This window comes from Pteropus medius, unplaced genomic scaffold (genome assembly GCF_902729225.1).
Source record: "Pteropus medius unplaced genomic scaffold, Ma_sr-lr_union100, whole genome shotgun sequence".
NCBI classification, from domain to species: domain Eukaryota; kingdom Metazoa; phylum Chordata; class Mammalia; order Chiroptera; family Pteropodidae; genus Pteropus; species Pteropus medius.
In genome coordinates this window covers 4,675,170-4,695,208 of record NW_024344436.1, presented here as the reverse complement: position 1 = coordinate 4,695,208, position 20,039 = coordinate 4,675,170, and the positions used below count along the sequence as shown (strand labels likewise).

General features: G+C 37.4%; 1 protein-coding gene and 1 pseudogene across 1 annotated transcript; one reads left to right on the top strand and one right to left on the bottom strand.

Annotated features, from left to right (window-relative positions):
• The first annotated feature begins 5,874 nt into the window (after positions 1 to 5,874).
• LOC120610543 (nascent polypeptide-associated complex subunit alpha-like) lies at positions 5,875 to 6,649 on the top strand (annotated as a pseudogene).
• A 260-nt stretch (positions 6,650 to 6,909) lies between these two features.
• LOC120610488 (olfactory receptor 8B3-like) lies at positions 6,910 to 7,856 on the bottom strand. Its single transcript, XM_039872833.1, is given in 2 exon segments — positions 6,910 to 7,145; positions 7,148 to 7,856. Coding segments are annotated over 2 exon segments (942 nt in total). The 5' UTR covers positions 7,854 to 7,856.
• Positions 7,857 to 20,039: the final 12,183 nt, after the last annotated feature.

Here is a 20,039-nt window from a genome sequence, read left to right as displayed (position 1 = left end):
AGTAATCTTGGTTATAGGTCCTTGTCTTTCATCACTGTGAATATTTTGTGCCAGTCCCTTCTGGCCTGCAAAGTTTCTGTTGAGAAATCAGCTGACAGTCTTATTGGAGCTCCCCTGTAGGTAACTACCTGCTTTTCTCTTGCTGCTTTAAGATTCTCTCTTTGTCTTTAACCTTTGGCATTTTAATAACAGTGTGTCTTGGTGAAGGCCTCTTTGGGTTCATCTTGTTTGGAACTCTCTGAGCTTCTTGGGGTTGTATGTCTATTTCCATCGCCAGGTTAGGGACGTGTTCCATCATTATTTCTTCAAGTAGGTTTTCCATTCCTTGCTTTCTTTCTTCTCCTTCTGGTACCTCAATAATGTGAATGTTGGTATGCTTGATATTGTCCCAGATGCTCCTTAAACTATTTTCTTTTTTGGATTCTTTTTTCTTTTTGTTGTTCTGATAGTGTGTTTTCTGCTACCTTATCTCCTAAAATGCTGATTCATTCTTCTGCTTAATGTAATTTACTGTTGATTCCCTTTAATGAATTCTTTATTTCAGTTATTGTATTCTTCACTTCTGACTGATTCCTTTATATGCTTTCTATCTCCATTTCTATGTTTCCTATCTCTTTGTTGAAGTTCTCACTAAGATCATAGAGCATCCTTATAACCAGTGTTTCGAACTCTGCATCTGGTAGATTGCTTATTTTCATCTTGTTTAGGTCTTTTTTGGGAGCTTTGTTCTGTTCTTTAACTTGAGACATGTTGTTTCTTTGTCTCTCCATTTTGGCTGCCTCCCTGTGCTTTTTTCTATGTCTCCCAGTGTTAGTAGAGTGGCCCTATGTTTTATGCCACTGCCATGCTGTTTTGATTACTGTTGCCTTGTAGTATAGTTTGATTTTATGGTTCCATATAAGTTTTAGGATTGTTTGTTCTAGTTCTCTGAAAAATGTCATTGGTATTTTGATAGGGAATGCATTGAATCTATAGATTACTTTGGGTAGTATGACAACTTTAATGATGTTGATTCTTGAGATCAATTGTTTTTTAAATTATATGGAACAGTTTATCATTCACATTTGCCTTGCTTCGAACACACACTCACTCACTCATTTACTTAGTGGTTTACTAGATCTTGATTCATTTAGTGAGTTGTTATGAATTATTTTTCCTCCTTTATAGTTCTTTTTGTAGTTACCGTAATGAAGAAACCCTCAATGAATGATATACTTATCATTGCATGTGCACTTGTGACGATTGGAAGGAACTTGAGCATATTATATGGTTAATGATATGTCAGATATAGAAATATAATTATTGACATTATCACATATAGATGGTATCTAAGAAAGCCAAATGGAAAGCAGAGAGTATGATGGAGCTCGTCAGGAGTTGGAGGATGGAGTGTAGGGGATAAATTGAGTTTCTGGTTTTAATTTTAACATGGGGGCTGTCCCCCACACTAACAAACAATTCTTAGACACCAACGGGCTTTCCAAGAACTCAACCCGATTTCAACTCTTATCTACCTGGAGATTGCATTAGATTCCACAGGTTAAGGGTTTAGTTCTTCAAGGCTGTATCTCCTGCCCCCTAAACTTCATACACCAGCAGCAAGCCCAGGCTTTCTGTGCTAATGACCAACTGAGTACAGGTTGGAGGTTTCAAGGACCCACACCAACTCAGAATGCCAATTGCAAGTCTAGTTGTTATCTGCACCCTTGATTGACTGGCTATAAATAAGAGGTTCCCACAACCCCTTCTTTGGGTTTGATTAATTTGCTAGAGAAGCTCACAGAACTCTGAGAAAAATGTTACTTACTAGATCGCCAGTTTATTGTAAAAGGATATAACTCAGGCATAGCCAGATAGGAGAGTTTCAAAGGTCAAGTATATGGGAAGGGGCTTTGAGCTCCCACGCCTTCTCTAAGCATGCCACTCTCTCTGAATCTTCATATGTTTCACCAACTTGGAAGCTCTCCAAATCCCATCATCCTCTTGAGGTTTTTATGTGGGCTTCATTACATAGGCATGATTGACTAAATTATTGGCCTTTTGGTGATTGATTCAACCTCCAGCCCCTTTCCCCTGCCAGGAGATCCAGGGGTAGGACTGAAAGTTATAGCTCTCTAATTGCTTGGTTGGCTCCTTTGGCAACCAGCCCCTATTCTTCCTTGCTTTCCCAAAGCCATCTTATTAACAAAACAAAAGACACCTTTTTCACTCTTAACGCTTAGGAAATTCCAATAGTTCCGGGAGCTGTGAGCCAGGAATTTTAGACAAAGACAAACTATATATGAAAAATATATTTTGGTCTTCTGAATGACCAAATATACATTTCTTAAAAATCACAATATTGCAGGGGACTGATGTTGTTTAAGGGTGCAAACTTGCAACAAGTATTAAATAAGCCATAGAGATCTAATGCAGGGTACAATGAATCTAGACAATATTGTACTATAATTATATAATATGATAGAGGTGCTAAATATTGCTACAATGGCAATTGTATTACAATATATAATTGTATCAAATTAACACGTTGCACGCCTTAAATTTATATAATGTTTTGTGTGAAAACATTCAATTAAAAAAAAAAAAACCAGAGAAATTTTTTTTTAAATCCTAAGACCTGAAACTGTAAAACTCCTAGAAGAAAACATAAGGAAAAAACTCCTTGACATATTTCTTGGTGATAATTTTTTTTGGATATAACATCAAATATATAATCAACAAGGGAAAAATCAAGTGGATATACATCAACCTAAAAAAGCTTTTATACAGCAAAATAAATCATCAACAACATGAAAAGGCAACCAACAGAAGAGAAAAAATATTTGCAAACCATATATTTTATATGGCATTAATATGTAAAACAAATAAGGACCTCATTCAACTCTAACAAAAAAAAAACAGAAAATAATCTGATTTAAAAATGGGCAAAGGACTCAAATAGACTTTTTTTCCAAAGAAGACATGCAAATGGCCAAAAACTATATGAAAAGGTGGTAAACATCATTAATCATCAGGGAAATGCCAATCAAAACCACATGGAGATATAATCTCCCAACTGTTAGAATGGTTATGATGAAAATAAATAAAAATAAACAGGAGATAACAAATGCTGTTGAGGTTGTGAAGACAAGTGAACTCCAGTGCACTGTTAATCCATTTGCACGCCTTCCTTTGAGATGTGTCAAATCATTTGCCTACTTATAATTTATTTTACTATTGAGACAGCATTTAATTTTTAACTTGTTATATATTCTGGATACATTACCCTTATCAGGTAGATGTATTGCCAATATTATTCAAGTCTGTGGCTTTCTTATGAATTTTTTTTGATAAATAGATGTTCTAATTTTAATGAAATTTACTTTATCTGTTTTTCTTTTGGGTGTAGTGCTTTTTAGACTATGTCTAAGAACTCTGCACCTATACCCACATGCTTTCCTATGTTTTTTTCTAGAAGATTTATCTTTAAGCTTTATGTATACAGTTTTGTTTTATTTACTATTAATTTTTTGTGTATAGTGTGAGGTAGAGATCCAGTTTAATTGTTTTCTCATAAATAGGTAGTATGTCTAGCGTCAATTGCTTAAAAGCTCTTCTTTAATGAAATTACTTTGTTTCTTAGCCCAAAAATCATTTGACTGTATAAGAGAAGATTTGTTTCTGAATCTTCTATTCTCTATCATAATTTAATTGTCTATATTTATTTAAAAACCTATCTGTCTGGATTGTCTATGGCCGTTCCACCCTGAACAAGCTCGATCCTGTCTGATCTCAGAAGCTAAGCAAAGTCAGGCCTGGTTAGTATACTTGAATGGGAGACCACCTAGGAAGACCAGGTGCTGTAGGCGTAAAAAATAAAAAATAAAAAATAAGGGATCGTAAACTGACAAGGTCCTTGCAATCTGTGAGGTCAACCAAAGGTTGCCTCGCCAAAAAACAAATAAATAAATAAAATTAAAAAATTAAAAAATAAAAACCTATCTGTCTGGATTATCAGAGCCTTATACTAAGTTTCAGAATTAGTTATGTAAGTCCTCTGTGTAATTTAGAGTTACCCAAGAAGCAGATACCAAGAAATGATTAGACTTGCAAGACATTTATTGTGATAAATGCCTGTGAAGGATAAAATGAGAGAGAGTGGGAGTCAGTGATAAAGGCATGCAGACCAAGATGAAAGTTTGACACCTAAGAAAGGAGAGAGAGAAGCAAGGATTGAGTAGAAGAATCACAGACCACAATAAAGTTCTAAAAAGTCACTCAGGATGATAGGGAGCCCCTAAGTAAATATTTCTTATTAGAAAGGAATACTACTACACAGAACAGGCCAGCTCCTGTATGACTCACCATGCAAAGCCATTGGCTGGGGACATCACAGGTTAAGCATGTACTCTGCTTGAACACTATAGTGGAGCCAAAGGAGTATCAGCTATAGACTTTCAGTTAACGATGCTCCCCACAGCTGCTTCTGTTGAAGGAGAGTTAGAAATACCTCTCTATGGCTGCCACAGTCCACCCTCCAAAAAGAAATTATACCCCAAAGTTTTTTCTGTGTTCTTTCTTTATTATTGTTCTTATTATATTTTATTAAATATTGTTTATAACAATAAAATTTACTGTTGTTATTCAATGAATATAACACAATGCAGCAAGTATTTCTTGTCCTCTAAATATATCTAATATTCCAAATATAAAACAAGAAAAGTATTAAAGAAATAGGGAAATTATAGGAAATAGCATCTACTTTAAATATGTTTATTATCTTATTGATGAGACAGGTGCTCTGTGGTCAAATTTTAAAACCTTAACCCTCAAAGGTGATGATATTAGGAGGTAGGGCTTTTAGGAGGTGCTTAAGTCATGAGGATAGAATCCTTATGAATGGAATTAGTGCCTTATAAAAAATGTCCCAGGGAGATTACTAGCACCTTTCACCACGTGAGGATGTAATGAGACGTGTGCAACCCAGAAGATGGCCCTCCCCCGTTCATTCTGGCACCCTGACTTGGACTGCCAGCCTCCAAACTGTGAGAAATAAATTTCTGTTGTTTAATTAGTCTACAGTGTTTTGTTGTAGCAGCCTGACTGGACTAAGAGACAGGTTTAAATAAGCTCACAAAATGTTGCTAGGAATACAGTTCGTTACTATTAATATATACTTTTTAATGATAAATTTTATTAGATAAGTAAAACAATGCCTAACATATTTTTTCTAACTTAACATGCAACATTTCCATCTAAATGATAAATTCTAAAGTAAGAACTACTATATGTTATTTTTTAAATATTTTATGTTATTAAATGGCAATTGATCCAAGTTTTGTAATAAACAAGTTACCTCCCCCATTAGAATCCTAAGATACATATGTAGTATTCCTTTAATCATACTCTGTTGATGCTATCTTTAGCAATAAAAGGTAAATTTATATGTATTCTCATCAATATTAAATGAACTGGGCTGATAGGGGCTCTCAAACACAAGTGATGTGTGGTACGAATTTTGCCATTCTCAAAGGGAACAAGAAAGGACATAAAATGAAAAGAAAGTTGGTGAGAAAAATAGAACAAAAGGACAAAATCAGGGGGATCTGATTACATTTTAAACTATATAGATAGTTTCTAATTAAGACATTGCTCTGAATTTTGTTGCCTATACCAGCAATAATATTAATAAGAATGAAAATGCTTCTATAGTATTTAGTGTTTCTGTGTTTAGGTGAGCAAGCTGTAATTTTAATGTTCTATGCCTTATGAAATTCACCACTTTTGTCTAGATTAGGAATAGCCCAGGAGACCCACGTACAAAAAATAATGGGGAAAAAAAAGTCAGCCTAGCTTTTTCTGCTGACATCATGGTTCCACAGTCCCCACACAGAAATGCCTGGTGAAGCCACAGAAACTGTCCCACTACAGAGTAGAAGTTGCCACAGCCCAAGGCTGAGACAGGGTCTGGAACAAAATCTGACAGTGATGAAATAGTACCAGAGATTGAGGAACAAGATTCCAAACAGGCAACCATACAAGCCCAATTGTCAGCAGCAACTGGAATTGATGAAGAGCCAGTCATTAAAGCAAAACAGAGCTGGAGTAAAAAGAAGGCACCGAAGGCTAGGTCCAAACTGGGTCTACGACAAATTCAGGGGTCATAGGGTCACTATAGGGAAATCTAAGAATATCCTCTTTGTCATCACAAAACCTGATGTCTACAAGAGCCCAGCTTCAGATACTGACATAGATTTTTGGGAAGCCAAGACCAAGGATTTATCTCAGCAAGCACAGCTAGCAGTTGCTGAAGAATTCTAAGTTCAAGGTGAAACTGTCTCAAACATTCAAGAAAACCCAACTGTACAAGAGGAGAGAAAAGAAGAGGTTGATGAAACAAGTGTGGAAGTTAAGGACATAGAATTGGTCATGTCACAAGTAAATGTATTGAGAGCAAAGGCAGGTTGAACCCTGAAGAACAATAGTAATGACATTGTAAGTGCTAACATGGAATTAACTAAGCATCTAAAAACAAGGACTCTGTGTGTGTGTGTGCGCGTGTGTGTGTGTGTGTGTATGTGTTTTAAAAAAGTAACTGCAGCTTGGTATGAAATGTGTACTGCTTTGCTTCTACCATTAACAGAGTTACGGCTTCTTGTGGGATGAATGAAAACAAAAAAAGAAAAAAGGTCAGTATATGTGTTCTGTTTATAAACATTTTCTTAAGTAAATGATACAGGGTTCAAGAGATATAGAGGCAAAACATGAGACTAGATCAGCTATAAGGGAAATGATAAGACAAGTCTATTAAACCACACATAATACAATCTGAAGGAGCAACATTGTTATAAACAAAACCCTTTTTTGAAAAACAGCAATAAAAATTAAATAAAAAAATTAAAAATATTTTTATGTTATTGCAGCTTCTAATTAAAATACATTTCTTCTCTGGATTTTAAACAGGGCTTTCCTCAGTGTAACTTTGATATCCTTGTTCCTCAAACTGTAGATCCAGGGATTGAGCATGGGCACCACGTTAGTATAGAAAACAGAGGAAGTTTTCCCCAGGTCCATAGATCCAGGAGAAGAATATTTAAGATACATGAACGCTGCTGATCCAAAAAAGAGAGAAATAGTAATGATGTGGGAGCTACAGGTACTAAAGCTTTTGATCTTCCTTGTGTGGATTTGATATGAAGAATATTAGTGAGGATGAAGATGTAAGAAATTAGGATAGTAAAACTGGGTACCGTGATATTAATACCCACGACAAGGAGAACTACTACTTCATTGACATAAGTGCTGGAGCACGAGAGCTGGAGGAGAGGGAGGATGTCACACAAGTAATAATTGATGATATTAACATTGCAGAAGGTTAGTCTGAGCATGCAACCTGTGTGAGCAGATGCTCCAGCAAATCCTATTACATATGCAGCAAAAGTTAGCACAGAACAAGCCCGAGGGGACATGGTGACTTTATACAGCAATGGATTACATATGGCCACATAGCGATCATAGGCCATTGAGGTCAATATATAGCATTCTGAGATGACGAAAAAGAGAAAGAAAAACAGCTGAGTCATGCACTCGACATAGGAGATGATATTCTTCCTTGACACAAAGTTCATCAGCATCTTGGGGGTGAAAACAGATGAAAAACAGAGATCAATGAAGGATAGGTTGAAGAGGAAATAGTACATAGGGGTGTGGAGGTAAGAATTTAGACCAATGAGCATGATCAAGCCAAGGTTGCCCACCACGGTGATAATGTAGATCATTAAAAACAGGTAAAAGAGGGGTTGTTGGAGCTTTGGATCGTCTGTTAATCCAGCAAGAATAAATTCGGTCACTAAGGAGTTATTTCTAGCCAGCATTCTCGACTTCAGAAATCTGTGAGAACAAATGAACATTCCATTAATAGAGAAACCAGCTCTCTCCTTACAAACTCTTTCATGAGAAGGGAACTCAGACTGGTTGTAATCAAATAAGATCTTAAGGGTCTGAATGGACTGCCACACACGTTCCTCAATATTTAAATCACCGTGTCTTTTGTCTGCATGAGCTGCATACGACAAATAGCTATGCTGTCTTTATAAGAAGATAGAGGAATGGCGTAGCTGAGGAATAGGTTGACCTGCTGATGACCTTTTGTACTGGGGATGTATCCCTCACCTCTCTTTCTCATTCATCTAAACTTCCACTTCCTACTTCCGGCTTATGTTTCCATTACTGTACTAGATACCTGAGTTCTCCTATGATGACTATCAAGAAAGAGAAGATTCCTCCAGAGCTGAGACCATACAGGTGTTCTGCTTCCTGGAAGGCAGCCTCTCACAACCTATAGGGTTTCCAGATACTTTACACCTAGAATTCATGAAGTCAATAATTGATAACAGGTATTGAGGAGAGCCTTGGTAGCTTATAGATTTATAATTAACTATATACTCCCATGTTTCTACGCATTTTTGTCTGCAGTTCCATCCTAGCTGGACGGAGAATGAGGAAAGGAAGGTGAATGTGCTTCCCTTGGTTCTGTAGGAGAGCATGAAAGAAAAACAATTAATTCAGCAATGATTAAATTAGTCATTTCACAATTAATACATTGTGAAAATGTATTAATCTGTATACCCATAACATTTAAACTCTTTTATGTATATAGTACACTTCAATTAAAATTTTTTTCTTAAGAAAGAGAAAAATCTCCTCTTCTTCCTCTGATGTTGCTGTATTCTGATGTGTCACTTGGAACTGCCATAGCTGTGTGCTACCAGACTGAGAGGCAAAGCCCCCAGAGGTGTGCTGACAATAATGTTTGCAGTAGAGTTAGCGCTCTATACTTCTTATTATTCAATACGAATATGTGCCCTCATTTTCCAGCAACAGAGAGAGTGAGAAAAAAATAGGAACCTGATTAACTCATTCTCCTCCCATTAAGAGAACTCAGTGCTGATCCTTTATGTGTCTTTCACCTCCATTGCCCTGGAAGAAAAACTGGCTTTTCCAATATCAAACCTGAGCAGTTGTAGTCAGATAATCTCCTTTCATTAGCAAAAGAGTCACAGCATAGATTTCAAAGTCTGGATGATCCAAGAGTCATTCTGTGGTGTAGATCAAACCTCTGTTTATAGATTTACTAAGAGAGTGTAAAAGGAAACCGCAGACTTGACAAGTGAGCCAACATGTCATAGAATACATGGCATTTGCCTAAGGGTTATAATTCTTTTGGACCTGATTAGATATCCAGTTGTAGGTCTCCCCTAGGACATTCTCATCATGATAAGCTCTTCAGGGAGGAAACTGATGTCTGTGTTTGCACTTCAATTTTGACAACAAATGATAATTTCCCATCAGAGATTATACATTTCCCAGGGCACAGGGGAAAGAATTCTCTGCTATAAAGGTGTACATAATTAATGTTATTGAAAATTTTACTAATGATAGTTCTAGGTAACATATTAGTTTTAAGGATTTGAGTTCATAAAGATTTATGAACATCACAGTAAAGTTTATTATCCCCTTTTAAAATAGTTGAGTCCCTTTAAATAATCAGTGTTTATGAATATTGTATGGAGACAAACAAAAGGATATTTTTAATTTATTTAAGAGATTATTGTTTAATAAAATGTTATTTAATATAAGAATGATCTATTACTTAATAGAAATTTAAATTACCTTGGGTTCTTCTAACTCAAGATGTCTTTGTTTTTAATAAATTAAAATAAAATCTGTAAGAATTACTGTTAATAGGCTTGCACTTCAAGAAAGTACAACTTTAGAATTCCCAGATATGTATTAACTTATGATCATGCTTTTAAGAATTTATTTAATTAAAAAAAATTAAAATTATTATAGATTCACAGGAAATTGCTAAAATAATGCACAGAGTCCCTTGAAATCCATCAGCTCCTGCCATGATGAGATATTAGACAACTGTAGCCCAATAGCAAAACCAGGATATTGACATTGGTATAATAATGTTAACTAGATTATGACTGTTATTCAGCTTTCATTAGTTTACATGCACTGCATGTTTGTGTTGTGTTGTGTTGTGTGTGTGTGTGTAGATCTGTGCAATTTGACCCCTTGTATGGATTCGAGTAACCACTACCACAATCAGGATACAGAAATGTTCCACCACCATAAAGGAACTCCCTTGTATTACTCCTTATTAGTCACATCCATGCTCTCCCAACTTCATCTCTGGCAACTAGTAGCCTTTTCTCCATCTCTATAATTGAGTTATTCAGAGGACAATGAATGAAATTATATAATATGTATATAATTATATAATCTTCTTAGATTTGTTTTTTTTCCCCCAAAGCAAGATCCTACTAAGTCTATCCCAGTTTTTACATGTATCAATAGTCTGTTCCTTTAGTTGCTGACTAGAATTCCATTTTTTACAACACCAGTTTATTCAACCTCTGTAGGAATTTAAAAATTACTGGGTTCTTGTGTTGATACAAAACTAAATCTGGTTTATTTAATGGAAAATGTTTCAGGGGCAGAGCCTAGAAGATCACAGTTGAAACTAGTTCTTGTTTCAATTTTCTTTTATTAATCGATTCTTTTGTAGTATAATTTGCCCACAATAAACTGGACACATTTTAAGACTACAGTTCAATACTTTCAAAAAATAATACAGTTGCGTAACCACCACCATGACCAAGTTATAGAGCATTTTCATCACCCCCAAAAGTTCCCTCATAACTCTTTGCAATTCATACCATGTCCTATTTTTAATCATGAAAGGATGCCGACATTTTTCAAATACTTTTTCTGAATCTATTGAGATGATAATGATTTTTTTCTTGTGTTCTATCAATCTGCTGTATTACATTTATTGATTAGTGCATGTTGAACTATCTCTGCATCCCACTGATAAATCCCACTTGATCATGGTATATGATCCTTTTAATTTGCTGTTAAATTAAATTTGCTAGAATTTTGTTGAAATTTTTTTGCATCTCTATTCATTCATCAGATATATTGGCCTGTAGTTCTTTTCTTGTAGTGTTCTTAGCTGACAAGAGTGTGAGGGTAATTCTGACCTCATAAAATGTATTTGAGAGCATTCCCTCTCTTCAAGTTTTGGAAAAGTTTAAGAAGGTTTAGCATTAATTATTTCTTACCTATTTGGTAGAATTCACCAGGGAGACCATCTGGCTCTTGGTTTTGCTTTGGTAGGAGGTTTTCAATTATTTATTCAATCTCCTTACTTGTTATTTTTTTGTTTAGATTTTCTATTTCTTCATGATTCCACCTTAGTGAGTGTACATTTCTAGGAATTTATCCATTTATTCTAGGTTATCCAGTTCCTGGGTGTATAATTGTTCATAGTTGTCTTTTATGATCTTTTGTATTACTGTGATATCAGGTATAATGTCTCCTCTTCAACATTATATAATTACCTTCTTTAGCCCTTGCTAAAGAAGGTAATTAAAGTTAAATTAAAGTCCATTTTATCTGATATATTACCCATGATATTTCTTCATTTCCACTTGTTCGAAGTACTTTTTTCATCCCTTCACTTTCAGTCTATTGCATCCTTAAGGTTGAAATAAGTCTCTCAGCATATGGTTAGTCTTTTCTATTTTAAAATCCATTCAGCCACTGTATGCCTTTGGATTTGAGAATTCAAACCATTTACATTTAAAGTAATTATTCATAGGTAAGAACTTACTAATACCATTTTAATTAGTTTCTGGCTGTTTTGTAGTAATCTTGTTTCTTCCGCTTTTGCTGACTTCCTTTGTGAAATGATGATTTTCCATAGTGGTATGCTTTGATTCCTTTCCATTTATTTATTTATTTATTTATTTGTTTGTTTGTTTATCTATCTACTTATTTATTTAATATTTGTTTGTTTGTTTGTTTGTTTGTTTAGTATCCACTATTGGCTTTGCTTTTTGGTTACCATGAGACTTAGATAAAATATCTTACAGATATAACATTCTATTTTAAGGTGATAATTTTGATCACATACAAAAACTCTACCTTTTTACTTCCTCACCCCACATTTTGTTTTTGATATCAAGATTTACCTCTTTTTATGCTGTATATCCATTAACAAATTATTGTAGCTATAGGAATTTTAAATGCTTTTGTACTTTAACCTTTACTAGAGGTAAGTGGTTAACACACCATCCTATTAGAGTATTAGAGTATTCTGAGTATTATCAGTGTGTTGTATGTTTTCTTATGTTTTCATGTAATTAATTAGCATCCTTTTATTTTAGCTTGAAGAAATCCTTTCAGTATCTCTTGCAAAGCAGATATAGTGTTTGATCAGCTCCCTCAGCTTTTGTTTGTTTGGGAAAATCTTTATCTCACCTTAATTTGTGAAAGAAACTGTGCTGAGTAAAGTATTCTGAGTTGGTAGTTATTTTTCTTTCAGCAGCTTGATTACACCATTCCACTCTCTCCTGGCCTGCAAAGTTTCTCCTGAAAAGTCTGTTGAGTGTCTTATGAGGATTCCTTTTTAAGTCACAAGCTTCTTTTCTTTTGTTGCTTTTTAAGATTCTCTCTTTGTCTTTAAGTTTTGGCAGATTTGTTATTATGTGCCTTGAGAGGAATTCTTTAAGTATGAGTTTTATGACCTTGGATATTCAAATCTCTCCCCAGATTTGGGAAGTTCTTGGTCGTTATTTCTTTAAACAAACTTTCTGCTCCTTTCTCCATCTCTTCTTCTTCTAGGATCCTAATAATGTCTCCATTGTTTCTCTTAATGGTATCTGCATAGATATGGCTGTGAACAAAAACCAAATATATCTTTGTGTCCTGGATGTGAACTTTAACCAACCTTACTGTCCTTAGCAAGCCTACCAAATTGATTATTTGTATTCCTTAAACTTACACAATGTAGCCATACATATTTTTGTTAATAATGGCCAGAATGGCATGACAACAAAGATTAATATCCAAATGAGAGATGTATCAGATTGGTGATAGTATCTATTATAAACAATCATCCATCAAGAGACCACCAAGAGGTATGGCCCCTGGTATGTACTGCATTCTTTGTCTTGGAAAGCATTAGTACTGAGTTATACTATGAAAAAAAAGTATCATAAAAGGAGTCTGTTAGTGGAGAATATATGCAGATTAATAGACACTCCAGGTTGCTGGGTCATCTGTTCATTCCCAACCTACCACTCTATAATAACTTCTGTTATATTTTATGGAGTTGCCTGCATTATTCTTTTGTCTTGAGATACTTTCTCATATGGTGGTGATCACACCTCTCTTCCACTATCAGACAGTATCCCATAGTTCATGTGGCTTTCTTCACTCTTTTCGTTTTTCTCTTTGTTCTCCTGTGACTGCATAATTTCAAAGATTCCATCTTCTAGTTCACAGACTTGTTCCTCTGCTTTATACAGTCTGTTGCTGATACTGCCTATGACATTTTTCAATTCATCCATTGTATTCTCCAACTTCAGAATTTCTGTTTGATTCTTCTTAAATAATTTCTATTTCTGTGAATAACTTCTCATTTTGTTTCTGTTGTTTTCCTTATTTTATTGAATTATCTTTCTGTGTTTTCTTATACCTCACTGAGCTTCCTTAAAAAGGTATAATGGATTCTTTATCAGGCAAATTACAGATATCCATTTCTTTGGGGTGTGTTTCTGGAAAATTATTGTGTTCCTCTGGTGGTGTCATGCTTCCTTGAATTTTTATATTCCTTGAAGACATTGTTGAAGACATTGTTGCTGTCTTCTCCAATTTTTCTGACTGTTTTTAAGAGAGCATTATTTTCTTTCAGTATCGCTAGTGATTCTGAGGCAGATATTTCTATGGTCACATCTGCTCCACAATTCTTGTTTCATCTTATAGCAGAATTCCTAAGCTTGTATGCCTTCTTTCAATACTGGAAAGCCAGATCAGTTGCTGATAGCCTCTTTTGTACTTTCCCTAGGGTGGTGCTGAATGCTCAAATTTGTGGTTTGTTTCAGGTCTGCAGAATGTAGCCAACTTCCTGCTTGTGCTCCTGCTTGAAAGGTCTGCTTTCACTGAAAGCTCATTCAGGGAGCAGTCCATGGGATGTGGGTGTGTGGGGGTGAGGTACACAGAATGTGGGGATGCCCTTGGGCTAGAGCATCCCCAGCAGCTCATCGGCAAGCTTCCTTAACACAGTTAATAGGATCTCCATCTCTTTGGTGCCCTCTGACAGCTCAGACTCTTGATGTCTGATATTCCTCACCCCTCAGTGACATAGTACACTTCAGCAATTTGGCTAGGGTGAGAAAGAAGTTGGTCTCTTTGCAGTGTCCTTCACAGCTGAGGAAACCAGGCATTCAATCACATATTCTCCCCACTTTGAGAAACCATGGGTCAAAAAGTTGTCTCTTGACACTGAGCTATGCCGCCTTGGGAGAGGCATGGCATGGGTAAAGTGAAAATTTTCCTCTTACGATCTTTAATATGCCCAATCTTGGAATTTTTTTTGCTCCAGTGATGTGCTGGCACTTCTCCACTGGACTCTTGGACTTCCACAAAAGCTCTCTCATCTGTGGGTACTTGTCTAAACTGGCGTTCCTTTAGAGGAAGACAGTACAAAACTCTCATTCCACCATGACGATGATATCATTCAGCTTGGAATTTTCTTTAAACCAACATGAGTCAAGGCTCTTATTCTCCCTCCTCCAAGAATAAAGACTGCGACGCCCAGAATTTGATTTGGTCTTATAATCAGTCAAACACAGGGAAACACAAGATATGTCCCACTAGTACTCTGTGAAAGCATACAATATCATCATTGTATTTGTGTATGTGTTTGTGTGTTTTGTTAATACCAAAATGTGCAGAATCATATTTTAGGAGATGTCTTATTTAACAAGATGTGGGAGGAGGGCCCTGGCTGGGCTCCCAACCTCTGGCCTCTCCATGAGCAGAATGCTCCTTCCCGTGAAGGTTCTTTTCTAGCAACAGGTCTAGACTGGTCCTCTCAGAACAGTGATATACAAGCCTGCATGAAAATAAACTTGTCGGCAAGTACATCAAGGTCAAGAAGTGTTCTAGCTCATCTGGCTGCCCAGTGACTTTTTCCACCTGAACAAAAGTCCCTGCTGTCCCATATCTGGGCAGTGGGCTTTGGTAACCCAAGAGCTGCTGGAAAGTGAAAGTGCCCCCCAAGCTCCACCACTCCCCCTTCTCCTGCTTCTGGGAGTCAGAACTGCTGCCTTGGCTCTTGGCCTCGTTTCTTAAGCCCTTTCCCTTTTGGGATTTCTTAATCTTTAAGAAAAACAAAATCTAACTGAAAAGAAATAGCAGAAACACTAATTTCACAATGTTAGCACCTACAGAGAGAGACTATTTAAGCATTTGATGCCAAAATGTGTCATTTCACATCAAAGTTATTCTCTGGAGGTGAACAAGATAAAAGAAAGTTAAGCAGAAAACCTTGGACAGACTTTGCAGGTTGGCGACAAAGAGGAAAGGATTCAGCAACAGGGTGGAATTGAGAGTCTGCTGGGTTCCTACAGGGCAAGGACCACTCCCACCTCGTGGGCACCAGGATTTCTCAGAGCAGTGGGCTGGGGCTGGAGCCACTGCACTCTCTCCTCAGCCCTCACTTGTTCAAGAGTAAGTGCTCCACACTGAGCCCCAGGCATGGATGGGGATGGCACCTGTGAATGTGTGTCTGTCAGGGCATGTCACAGACCCTCCCTGAGGCTGGAGCATCATCTGTCCAGACTGGATTTTATTGTGCTGTAGAGCCTAGTTGCTGGCCAGAGCCTTCCTGGAGGAGTGGGACAGGTCCGCTTCAGTTGGCATCTGCGGGGCAACCCCTCAGAGGTCCTCTGAACCCTGCCCCCTTGCCAGTGGCCTGCCCTATTATACTTCTCAACAGGGACACCCTTTGGGTCTGGCTCCAGCTCTCCCTCACAAACTTCTTGCAACCAGCTTTGTTTCCTCACAGCAAAAGGATGGGCCATCAAGAAAGGTGCTGGATGCAGAAGACCGGAATCGAAACAGGACAAGAAGTGAGCCCCCAGTCACCTGAGATGGAAATGGGAGAGAACCAGCCCTGAGAGAATGGACGGGGCTGCCAAGAGACAGCGAAGAAGCAGCAGAGTGAAGAAGTAGCATAGCCAAGAGGCTGTGAGCAGACAGGAACTCTAAGAACACAGAATCCCTGAGACACGGGGCCCTGAGAGAATGGGAGTCTGAGACACAAAGAGATGGGCCCACCCTAAAAGATGGAGAACTAAGGGGCAAAAGAGATGGGTCACTGAGGTGACCTGAAGCCCAAAGAGATGGTGGAGGTAGATACCTAAGAAGAGGAGGCTGAGGGTATGAAGACTGAGGTGCTGAGAAGAGATGGGAGTTGGGGCAGTGAGGGGCTGGAGCACTAAGTGTTGAGAGGTCAAAGGACAGACGCAGGGCATCCACTGGGTGAGCCAAAATGTAGAGCCAAGCTTTGGCTGGGCTCAGCCAGGTTCCAAACTGTTTTGGTATGAGTGTCAGGTGCTCTGCTTGATGGGTGACAGTGATGCGGGCACTCGGGTCTGGGCTGGCGGGCCAGGAGACTTACTTCTTACTTTAGAACAGACCCAGGATCTTGGGCATGTACTTGTTCGCCTTGCTGTTCTTGGTGTCCTCCTCTGCTGGGCCCTCCCCTGGCTCCCCACACCAGTCTCCTTTTTCGCAGAAGACCTGGAAGTGGCTGTAGATGCTCCTCCTTGCGAGTGTTCTCCATGTGGCAAAACAGCCACTGCACTCCTATGCCTGGCTGGTAGAGGGCGCCCCAGCCAACCCGTGTCTCCAAGTTGCCCACGTAGAAGATGGCCGAACATTTGTCCTTGTTGGGCCCAGGCTGTGGGCAGCTGGTGGGCGGCCTAGCTCAGGCCTGCTGTGAGGTGGGAATGGCCTTGGGGTGGGGAACTCCACAATGCTTCTAGCTGTGGGCGTGGATTCTCTCTGGAATGGCTCAGCTGCCCCTGGCCCGGTCTTCTGAGACTCTCTGGAGAAGGTGACAGTGAGGCTGCCCCTGTGCTCAGAGTAGGCCTAGAAGGGGAACCCCTTCCACCCAGTGGGCCAGGATGGGCCCTTTGCACAGTGTGTGGAGCTGCTCTGCGGAGGTGAGCGTGGTGGCTCCTGTGGCATTTGCTGCGCAGAGTCGCGCATGTGCATCAGGTAGGTAGCCCTCGAGGCCGCTACGCTTGCTCCCCACAACATCATCATTATTAGTCATAAGCAATCAGTCGAGAAATGGTATTGAGTACAATGAAATTTTTATTATCTACAATTTATTATTATTTATTCAATCTCAGTATCATGCAATAGAGTTTCAGAGTTGCGAACATACTTAATGTGAGAAACAAATTTAGGATATTTACATTACATTTATTATTGTGTTATGTTATTAATATTAATATAGATTTATATTATTGTTTATGTCCAGTTCTTTTTCTTTATCCTTACGATATAGTCAAATAAGTAAATAAATGGTAAATAATGAGGCCATGTTTTCCATTGTCACAGAAGTAAATTACAAATACACAAAAGAGGGAGGCTACAGTGAACTCTGAGGTGCCATATTGAGTCGAAGATAATAAATTCATGTTTATATTAAATATAAAGATAGATGGATATGGAAATAATTACAGACAGATACATATATAGATAGACAGGTAAAGATATACACAAAGGTTTGCATACATACATGTATTCCCTACCTCTCTCCACTGAGAGGGTCCAGAAGTAGTGGTTACCAGTAGCAATGAACACATCCAGCACCCAGATCTTGGTTTCTAATAACTTTCTCTGATAATAGGAACCAGGGCTCCTTTTAGAAACGATTCATTTTAGGGCTGGACCTGGGAAATTACAAAATGATCTTGAAGCATCTTGTAGTGTCAGAAATAAAGAATAGATTTTAAAAAGAAGATGGAATTGTGGTGAAAAGTTCTTAGGATCCACCCTGAGAGCTCTTAAGGACCAGAGTGGAACTATTTGAACAACAAAATGATTAATGATGCTATTTTTATAATCCAAAGAATAAAGTAAATATCCAATGAGTCCATATTGTTATAAGCATAGGGGAGAGAAAGGACAAATCTTCCTTAGAGAAGAATTTCAAAATACTTGTCTAGATAATTCCCCTCCAGGAAGTAGAGCTTAATTCCTCTCTCTCTCTCTTGGACTTAGTGACTTCATTCCAAAATATGGAATGTGAAAAATAGTAAATTTACAATGGAGAAACCTGATAGATACCACCTTCACCAACTTACCAGAGTTAATGTCACCAGTGTAAGTCGTTGTTGATACCATGTAGCCCCTGATATGATGCAATGGTAAAGACACTTGACTCTATGTTATTCTTCTAGTCTTATCAAAAGAAATCATCATATAAAACTAAATGAGGGTATTCTACAACATATCTGACCTATACTTTTCAAAATTGTTATAGTCATAAAAAAAAGACAAAGACTGAGACATTGTCATAGATGAGAGGCAGCTAAGGAACTATATCAACTAAATGCAATGTGACATCCTAAATTTGATCTGGGAACAGAAAAAATGGCATTAGTGGAAAAACTGGTGAAATCCAAATGAAGCCAGTATTTTCATTAACAGTGTTGTACTGAAGTTAATTTCTTAATCTTAAGAAATGTACCATGGATATGTAAGAAATTTAAACTAGGAGGAATTTGGGTGAACCATATATATGCCTTATCCTCTGCACTATCTGCAATTTTTCTATGAATTTAAACTTATTTTAAAATAAAAAGTTTATATAAAAAAGTACAACTAACACATCCAGCAAAAATGTAATATTGATTTTATGTAAATAAACCTCTCTATTTTTGAAAACATAAATTCTTCCTTTCTATAAATATGTAACACATTTGTACCCACAATTTTTTTGTGGGAGGGTATGGACAAGAGTCTCACTCATATTTAGAGAGAATCCCATTTTGCATCATCCGGGTGGGAAGCAGTTCCCAACCTCCCACTACAGAAGCTACAAGGGAGAGAAACTTTATTCTTACATTCTTCGGTAAACAGAGGACAGGCACATTGACCTATACTCAGCCAGTCCCATATCCTGCATGAGATAAAATCTGGAGCAAATGACACAAATGAAATGGGACAGATGAGAACTATCTGTGTAGCTGCAGCTGTGTGTAGGTGCTGTGTCAGTGGTATTGAATAGCGTAGGGAACTTGCAGTGTCAGGGCAGCCCTGTTCCTCTGAAATACTTCCTGCTCTGGCCCCTGGAGTTGCCTTGGCTCTGCCTATTCTCCAACTCTGGTTTTACAACCTCACACCAAGACTCTCAATTCCCAGTATTTTTTCTGTTAACTCTTTTTCTGTTTAAAAGAGCTAGAGACACACTCCCCCGTTTTATTGAGATATAATTGACACACAGCACTGTATTAGAGTCACTTTCTATTGTTTGTCCGCATAAATCCTAATATGATATTTTTTTCCCACATCTGTAAGGCAAATAATGAACTAACTGACAAAACATATATCTGTCAAATGAGTTAAAGGCTAAGCTAAAAATATGAGTAAATTGCTTAGAACCAGCAAGCTCTAACAGTGAGTTTAAAAAGGGGTGGGGGTGCGAGAGACAGAGGAAAGCTGCTTCAATGTATGCTCTTGTCATCAAAATAAAAAAAAGTCACAATTTTCACCCAGTATCTGAATTAATAAATAACCTTTAAAAATAAAAAAATATGAATAAACTTTGCATTACATGATTTTAGGAGGTTTTAATTCAAAATTAATCATTGAAATTTGTGTGATTTTTGTAGCTTCCTTTTTGGCAAACAATGTTACAGTTAATTTTCCCAATAACAAGTCCTGTTTCACATAACAAGTCCATTTGTTACAACTTTAGATTTTTCCATTAATAATTATTAGAAGTAAGCTGCAAACATAGTTTATATTTCTTGGAAAAGGTGGGTAAGTGAAATAATAGGACCTTCAGTGGATCTTCCAGCTATGGCTGATTGAGACAGTCAGCAACATTTTTTCACAAAAGTTTCTAAAAACTTAGACAAAATTGGCAAAAACAATTTTAGCACTCTGGAAATCAACCAAAG